The sequence below is a fragment of the Xyrauchen texanus genome, unplaced genomic scaffold, assembly GCF_025860055.1.
Source record: "Xyrauchen texanus isolate HMW12.3.18 unplaced genomic scaffold, RBS_HiC_50CHRs HiC_scaffold_251, whole genome shotgun sequence".
In the NCBI taxonomy this organism is placed as follows: Eukaryota; Metazoa; Chordata; class Actinopteri; order Cypriniformes; family Catostomidae; genus Xyrauchen; species Xyrauchen texanus.
The window spans coordinates 15001-24272 of NW_026266219.1; the positions used below are offsets into that span (position 1 = coordinate 15001).

General features: G+C 40.4%; 1 protein-coding gene and 1 long non-coding RNA gene across 2 annotated transcripts; one reads left to right on the forward strand and one right to left on the reverse strand.

The window, feature by feature from the left end:
* Window positions 1-369: 369 nt before the first annotated feature.
* LOC127641959 (uncharacterized) lies at window positions 370-4966 on the reverse strand. Its single transcript, XR_007970245.1, has 7 exons — window positions 4924-4966; window positions 4431-4484; window positions 1593-1685; window positions 1370-1441; window positions 1177-1236; window positions 543-599; window positions 370-386 (listed from the first exon to the last, which is right to left on the reverse strand). It is a non-coding gene; the product is annotated as an uncharacterized LOC127641959 (long non-coding RNA).
* A 2028-nt stretch (window positions 4967-6994) lies between these two features.
* Window positions 6995-8763, forward strand: LOC127641958 (uncharacterized). The gene is made up of 7 exons (XM_052124726.1): window positions 6995-7005; window positions 7186-7452; window positions 7614-7668; window positions 7995-8090; window positions 8192-8337; window positions 8439-8552; window positions 8637-8763. The coding sequence occupies exons 1-7, from the start codon at window positions 6995-6997 to the stop codon at window positions 8761-8763; spliced, it is 816 nt and encodes a 271-aa protein (XP_051980686.1).
* Window positions 8764-9272: the final 509 nt, after the last annotated feature.

A 9272-nucleotide genomic window follows, 5' to 3' on the forward strand; every position in this document is an offset into this window, starting at 1 on the left:
TCATAAGCAACCAGGTTGGCCCGGTTGCTACAGAGGGTAAAGGGTCTAAAAGGGTAACCTCCTCACGGTCGCTATAATGTGGTTCGCTCTGGGGATGGCGTGTGGTGAGTTGTGCGTGGATGTGGCGGAGAATAGCGTGAAGCCTTCACACACGCTATGTCTCCGCGGTAACGTTCCCAACAAGCCACGTGATAAGTTGCGTGGGTTGACAATCTCAGACACGGTGGCAAATGAGGTTCGTCCTCCGCCTCCCAGATTGAGTCACTGCGCCACCACGAGGGGAGTACAATAGTAATAATAAAAAATAGTGGTACAATATGTACTCACAGTTGAAGCAGGATGAGTGTCCTCTTGTTCCTCATTGGGGTGTGGGGAAATAAAACAGTCTACAGGATTGCAAGACACAAAAACGATCAAAACACATGTATTCCCTGTATTGTGTTGTATCTGAATAAAACTTATATGACATATCAGTGGGGGCAAAACATTTTGTTTGCTCATTTGTCACACACAGCATGTTAACATCAAAGACATGAACTCACACTGGAAAAGCTCCAATGACCGATGCCTGGTCTATTTCCTGCAGCTGAGGCCTCCTGCTAATGAAGTATTCGAAAACATAAAATATAAAAAATAAATCATTGACAGTGTCACAGTGATTGGTACACGAATGACAATGAAAGGATTCAAGGAATGATGTAGTATAGCCTTCATCAAACAGTATATTCGTAACTTGTAAACATGTTCTTCTCACTTTACTACATGGTCTGTTATATGTGTTAAAACACTGTTTTAAAGGAATGACTGTAAAAGTAATGTTATTCTTCAGCCATTCATCACTCATCATATTAATATCACTCATACATTCAAATGCACAGGGTGATGTTTAAACCTGTTGGGCACTACTGCCTGTATACCTCTGTCAGTGCCTTCAGACAAGCCATTTCACCAGGGATCACTCCCCAACCCACACCATTAATGAGCTGAGCTACCCTATATTCCATCCCTTTACTCTGTTAGAAATCAAACTATGCCTACTGCCCCTGCAATGTCTATACTTCAATTCCTTATCGGATTAAGTAGAGCAGAGACGTGACATGCGAGCCAGGAGATAGCGTCAGCCGCCCCTCCAACACCTAACTTGGTATGGTATCGCTCCCCAGAGTATGTACTCACAGATGAAGCAGGACGAGTATCCTGTCGATCCTCATCGGGACTGAAGGGAAATAGAATCGTCTACAGGATTGCAAGATAAAAAAGAACAACACGCGTATTCCCTGTGAGGTGTTGTATCTGAATAAATATATCTGATGAATGACTTAAAAGTCAACATCATAAAGAAGACAACATCATGCACACATGGACTTACATCACACTCTGGACAGAATATGGGCAACTGGCGTAGTGTTGGCCTGTCCCTCAATCTGATTTCCTCACCGAACTGAAAAACAGAGAAGGGAAAATGAAAGAAAATTTGATTTGTTGTGGAATAAACTTTTTCAATAATAATGAGTGATACATGAATGACAGTAAAATGAATGATGTAGTCAAACTGTATACTCTTAATATTGAACTTCTAAATATGTACTTACATTACGAAACTGCTGGAATTCTAGAGGAGTGTCTTCCAAATTGAACTGCTCCTCTTCCTGCTCTTCAGAGGCAGAGTGATACAATTCCAAAAGCTGATGTTCATACAGAAACGACAGACACAAAATTTGAATCAATGGCATTGATTGTGTTTGAATGGCAAATAATTAAAGTGATAAATATACTGGTTATTCTCTATTGCATGTATAAGTTATGCAAATGTGCAAAAAAAAGAAGCCTGCTCCACTCTCTTTCTCAGTGTGACTCTGGAACTGCCAGTCATCTGTGAGCAAAGCTGACTTCATTCCACCCTTCATCACACAGTCAACCCTCAGGATCCTTGCACTGACAGAAACATGGATATGTCCAGAGGATACAGCAACCTCTGCTCTCTCAAACAACTTCTCCTTCTCTCACACCCCTTGACACAACAGTAGGGGTTGGGGAACAGGTTTACTCATTCCAAACAACTGGACATTTTCACCACACTCTTCTTCTCTATGTAATAATAATTATTTTGAATTCCAAGCTATTATTACAATGCAACCCCAAAAATATACGTTGTTGTCATCTATTACCCTCTATGTCAGATGGCAAACTTTCTTGAAGAGTTGGATGTCCTGCTGTCCTCAAGTGTATGATAGGCCACTTGTGGTTCTTGGAGATTTCAACATACACCAAGACAAGCCACAGGCCACTGAACTTCATGGTCTTCTGGCCTCGCTTGACTCGGAAAGACTAAGCACTACATCAACTCACAGATCATTTTTACATGTAACTGTACCTACTCAAATATTCTTGTTACGCCTTTACAGGTCTCTGATCGCTACTTTGTTCTATTCAAAACATGACTCTCCCATTTATATTAAAACAGACTCAGCATTTGGTTTCCTTTCACCGTAAACTCCGTTCTCTTTCACCCTCGTGCTTTTCCACTGCTGTCTCTACTTCTCTTCCCCACACAAAATTTATTTTACAGCTCTTCTGTTTCTATGGTCTCTCCTCTGACTGACGTTGATGTCTCTAAACTCCTCCTCTCCAACCACCCAATCACCGGTTCCCTTGACCCCATTCCTTGCCACCTTCTCTAGGCCATCTCTCCGTCCATCCTACCTGCACACACATAATTAACACATCTCGACTTATAGACACTTTTCCCACTACATATAAGCAGGCTCGAGTAATCCCACTACTGAAAAAACCTGCACTTAACCCCACACAAGTAGAACACTACAGATCAGTCTCTCTTGTCCCTTTCATGGCACTTGAAAGGGCAGTTTTCAATCAATTCTCTGCCTATCTCTCACAGAACAAGCTGCTGGATGACAATCAGTCAGGCTTCAAAGTGGACACTCCACCGAGCCTGCCCTGCTGTCTGTCACTGAGTCGCTGACACAGGCGAAAGCTGGATCCAGATCATCCATTCTGATTCTGCTGGACCTTTCTGCAGCCTTTGACGCATTAAAACCATCAGATCCTACTCTCCATCCTCTTGTCTCTGGGCATTGCAGAAACTGAGCTTGACTGGTCCAATTCCTATCCCTCCGGTTGGTCTTTCAAGGTAGCCTGGAGAGGTGAGGTGTCCAAGCCACATCAGCTACTTACTGGGGTACCTCATGGCTCAGTGCATGGGCCACTCCTCTTCTCTATATACACAATATCACTGGGACCTATCATTCAGGCACATGGTTTCTCCTACCACTGCTACGCTGTTGACACGCAACTCTACTTGTCTTTCCAGCCCGACGATACCACAGTGGCTGCTCAAATCTCTGCCCGTTTGGCAGACATCTCTGCCTGGATGAAGAAACACCACCTGCAACTTAACCCAGCCAAGACCGAACTCCTTGTCCTTACAGCCAACCCTGCTGTTGAACACAACATCACCATGCAGCTGGGTTCAACTACAGTAACGACTTCCAAAATGGTCAGATATCAGAAACTAAATTTCACAGACCACACCTCAAAGACATACACTCTACAATACCAGTAAGATTAAACCCTTCCTCTCTGAACTTGCCACACAACTTCTTGTTCAGTCACTTGTCATAACTAGACTGGACTACTGTAACACTCTCATTACAGGCCTCCCTGCATGCACAATTATACCCATGCAAATGATCCAGAATGCAGCAGCACATCTGGTCTTTAATGAACAAAAGAGAGCGCATGTTACACCACTCCTTGTCTCTCTTCACTGGCAGCCAGTTGATGCACATATCAAATTCAAGGCTACGTTCCCATCTGCGGTCGGCTAAAGAATGTCGCCTTGTTGTACCAACAAAAAGAGGCACCAAAACCCTGTCCCGGACTTTCGGCTTCATCGTTCCACTTTGATGGAATGACCTTCACAGCTACATCTTTTAAGCTGACTCGCTTTCTGTCTTCAAAAAACACATCTTTTTCATGAGCACTTATCCAGTCACTACAATAATAAATATTGTTGCACTTTAATCTGTCTTGAATATTACTATTCTGATCCAAGTGAAACTTTGTAATACGGCACTTTTCGTACCACTGCCTCCTTAAAATGATTCGCTTATAATGTATTCCTCTTTTGTAAGTCGCTTTGGATAAAAGCATCAGCCAAATGAATAAATGTAAATGTAAGTCCAGTTAATAGAAAATGAAAACTTCAAACAGCATATAGTTTGATTTCAATTTAAATATTGCTTTTCACAATGCATTTGTTTCCAAAGCAGCTTTTCAGCTTATATTTACTTATGTTAAATCTACCAGTGAGCAAAGGCAGTGGCAAGGAATGCAAGTAAATGTAATTAAAATAATGTCATTTTATAATTCAATAACATTATATTTGACAACAACCAACATCTACTCACAGGATAATCTCTGTCCTCATTAGGAACTGAAGCAGGAGGGTCAGGCTGTTGAGGCTAACAAAAAGCAAAAGATCACCATTAAAATCTTTTTTCCTTGTGTAAGTGTGTCTTGTAATATAAGGTTGTATTGAATGCTGAAATGCAAATATAATGTGATTGTGCTGTCATTCCTAACACAAGCAAATTAACATCATGCAAACATGCGCTCACAGTAAAAAAATGTCTTCATCCTGGCTTGAGGAACAAGGATTGATGGCTGCCTGCCTCTGCATGTCTGTCAAAAATCACAATATTTAATGTGTGTGTGGGTGTGTGCGCGATCATGTGTCTTATACAGTGCGTTTCGCTATTAACACATCATGTGTCAATCCTAATGAAGAATACACGGACAATTTGTACATGTATGGACATGCAATACATGCAACATTTTATATTAATGATGAACATTAATATTCGTTTTACGTATAGTATACTTTCAAGCGTTTACCGGTACCTCCAGTAAGTGGATATTATGTGAAACATCAGCGGAAGGGAAAGGAAACGAGTAGGCGGAACCTGCTGCTGGCATCCGCCAATCATTAGTGTGCAAAAGAGACAGCAGCCAATCAATCCCAGAGAAGCGATTGACAACAGTAAACTGTTCGCTCAGTGGTAGCGTTTGAAATAAAACATTATGACATTTAATAATAATAACGAATAACACATTCCTTCAATAATATGAATGAATAATTGACGTAATATTGTTTGGATTGTTGCATTACTTGTCTTGCACCCTGAATTAGATCATTTAAAAGTACAACTGCTAATAACTGAGCTTAAAAATTCAGAAGAAAGGCTAAAGAAAATGGTGGAAGAAAAGCCGTAGGATTTAATTTTATTAAATGGCTGAATATTATGTTTGCTTGGTTTTAGGCTCTTTTATTTGTTAGGCTACATTTTGTATTTATTTATTTGTTTAAAATGTTCATTATTTAATATATTATTTGTACACACTCACATAAACATACATGTTTACACACACACAGACACGCGAATATATTTATATATCCTTCTTCATTTGTTTTGAATATTAAACAGTTTGTTGATTTAACAAAATGAACAGTAAGTAATTTTGTATTACTTTCAGATTGAAGTAGTAATTAATAATTTGTACTTGAGAAAAACAGAGGGGAGGGGGTGGGTGGTCCTCAACAGTGTATTATAAAAAATGTATCAATGTGTTTTTAACAATTTATAAAACGGCATTCTAAACAGTGCGCAATTCACAATTTTTCCACATGATGGTGGGAGATTTAATCGGGCATTTTCAAATGACATAACTTCTGAAAATCGGTGGCGTGGGGGAATGCAATGTTTCATAAATAATCATTATCATTTTATAACATTTAATCGAATAACTTCAGCTATTTTTGTCACTACATGGATGCTCACAAGTGTAATGATGTGCGCAAGACTTGGATGCGTGCTCACTACAGTTGCGCAATATAATACACAGAATACACGCGTAACTAAAGCTCATTACAAGTCTCTTCGCTGAGTGCATGAAACGCTTATATTGAAACTCTTTTTATTAATATATACTCTCTCATATAACCACACAATGTAGATCAATATTACTAAACATTTACAACTGATTTGTACTTCTAGTTTCATGACATATGGACTTTCTAGCCTCTTTATTTGCTGGATATTCACAAAACAAGAACGAAATGCCTGTATGTATTACACATCCAATAATAGGCTACTGATGTAAAGTTTTGTATGAAAACCCTTTCAAGCATCAAACAATTAGAACCATAGACTTTTAAAAACTGAAACCGCTAAAACTTTTCCAAAAAATGGAATTCCCCTTTTGCTCAAATAATAATAAAATTCGAGTAGGCTATAGCTGCCCTGTTAATGTCAGGTCCCATCCAAACGCTTTCAAATGGTTGGATATATTGTCACAGCAGTAGGCTACTTAAAACGGGATTTGGGTGCTCAGGTGAGTGGGGCCAGACCTTCAAAGTGTGGCTATCTTCAAAAGCTATAGTGCAACAGGTGCGAAAAATAGTAAAACGCTCTAAATTAGGACTACATCACAACGAACGCCGCCTAATGCAAGAGAAACTTCAAGAGAGACTCGTTTTTTTTTTTTTTTAAGAGAGACTCGTTTGATAAGGTCACGCCAAGGTTCGATGACGTCATCTGAACTTATCCTGACCTTTTAGAGACCTTTTGAACTTCAGCTGACGTCACTGTTAAATCAATGCGGAGAAACGGAGAAGAAGCTCGTCATCACTGTAGAAATACCAAGCGTACTGTACTTCTAAAAATGTAAGTTTTGATTTATTTACAAAAATGATAAAGCATCTCTCTCTCTCTCTCTCTCTCTCTCTCTCTCTCTCTCTCTCTCTACGTTTATATTCCACTGCTTACAATTTCTCTACTGTCTACATGATGTTATGTGTTCTTTTGTACAGGATTGATATGTCTAATTGATTGCCCAATTTGATCTGCTATATGCAACTGCATTTGTTTTTGTTCTGGCTGGGCAACTGTTGGCTGTCCATTTAATTGTCTATATGGCGTTTTTGTTAGTTTTCTTTATTGTGTAGCATCCTTGAGCTCTGGAAAGGCACTATTAAATTAAATATATAATTCTATTATAATTCTTATAACTGCATGGCTCTTACTGTTAAACATGTTGTAATTTTAATGTCTGTTGTGTCACAGTGAAATGATCAGAAACTCATTTGATTTGTGTTGTGTGCAGGAATCCTTCCAATCGCCTTGTTTACTGCCTGTTGTGCTGCAAGCCCCAGACTAAAATTGCTCAACATCTGAAAACATCATGCTTGAAAGATGCAGATGATCAGTTCATTGAGGAAGAAGTCTTGAGGGCCAAACAGTCACAGAGGAATTGGGCAAGAGAGGCAAGGACACTGAATATTTCAGAGGTGAGGGAAATTGTCAAGGAGGACCCATCCTGTGATTCCCTGGCAGTGTATTTCAAGGAAAAAGGCTTTTTCATCACAGAAAGGTAATCCGTTCTGTGTGTGGAAAATGATTTGCCTTCATTTAAAGAATACAGGTGCTCTGTATGTCTAATCTGATGCATTTAAAAGTCTTACTGGATCAATTTAAAGAAGAATATGTTGGTCATACAATTTTTTTTTTTTTTTGTCCACTAAATTCCTTCAGCAACACCATCAAGGAAACAGACGTACTTGCTCTGGCCAATGTGGAAATGGCCAACGTTTGCAATTGCCTGTTTAAAAAAGAGCTGTTTCTGAGAAGAGCAAGACAGCCTTCCGCCATTACTGTGTGGCTACATTATTGTGGATTCACCACCAGGCTCCAAAGAGCATTATGGAATTTAAAGTGAGCTTGTAGTCTTTAACTTTGCTTTTACGGCTGACAGTGATTTGGCTGACCTCTTAGTTGTTCTCTTTGTCAACAGTTAAATGTTGGTGACATATTTTCTAGATTTGTTCAAACAGATCGTACATGTGGTGAGGCTAAGCAATAAACGTGTGACACCTGACAGCCATCTTTTTTGGTCCCATTTTAATATTCTCATAGGTACAGGACTGGAATGACAGGACATCAGAAGGAGACAAAGTCCTGATAAATCTCTCTGAGAAAAACATCTTAAAACTCAGCAAAGAAGAAGAGAGCGTAAGACATCCACTTACACACATTTGCATAAGCAATTTATTAATAGTGTTTAGATAATAGATGTACATGTAATACAAGATTTGCACAAACTTTTACCACAGTGGTTCGACTGTTACTTCAGTCACATTCGGCCAGGATATTTGAAGAACCAACCTCCAGAGGGTGACGACAGGGATAGTTTTTTTTTGGGAGCATCAGGACTCCCACTCACCAATCCCACCGCAGACGGGGAACGCCTACGACTCAAGTGAGTACTCTCATCACAGTGTTTCATGAGAATACAACAGCTTTCACATGGTTACACAATAGGCCTCTCTCTTATATTCTTTTCCCCCTTTATGTGAACAGATACACAAAGAGGCAGCAGGAGGGAGCTGCAACGCCAGAAGAGCTGCCAGGAGGAATGGTGGTGAATCCCGCCAGCTCATCTGCTGATGAAGGGGTACTGCAGGTGCAGGAAAGGTACAGAAGAATCACATCAATTCAAAATTGTGATGCTCATAAGCGTGCTGAACCCAAAACTAATTTGATTGTTTATTTTTGCAGTACATTGCAGCCTGCTGCATCAGCACAGGTCCCGTTTCCAAGGTTTTGGGGTGCTTTTGAGGACCTCTTCCCTGTGACGCTGCATGGAACCCCCGACAAAGCAGCAGGCAGCAGAGGCAGGCTTTGAGCACTACCGCAGCTGCTATTTTCACTGGAGAAGGGTCCAGTACAAACAACGTGTGCGGTACATCCTCAGTAAGTGCGTATAGTGTTTCTAGTCTATTTACACTGCCACAACGCAGTATATAAGTGCCACAACTCTGTGAGGTCATCTTGGATGAAATCTGATCTGATGTAATTCTCCTAGACCACTCCACTGAGAGGACTGGCATCAAACCCCAGCGGTTCATATCCAGCGCATAATTAATAAAGAGACCACCTGGACCACCAATGTGCCAACCGCTGATGACGTTCTGCTGGCATGGGCACCCCCATCCAACCGCCTTCTGCTCGAGCACAGATCGGAAACGATGCATCCATCATTACTTGTGTGCTCGAGCAGAAGTGGAAAGGGCTGTCCATTAAACACATTGAGGGAAAGGGTAAAGGTGCGCAAACATTTTTACTACACAGTCCATTGAATAGAGGAAGAGTGAGAGTGAAAACATTTGCTCAAAAGCACGTTTCTTTATCTTT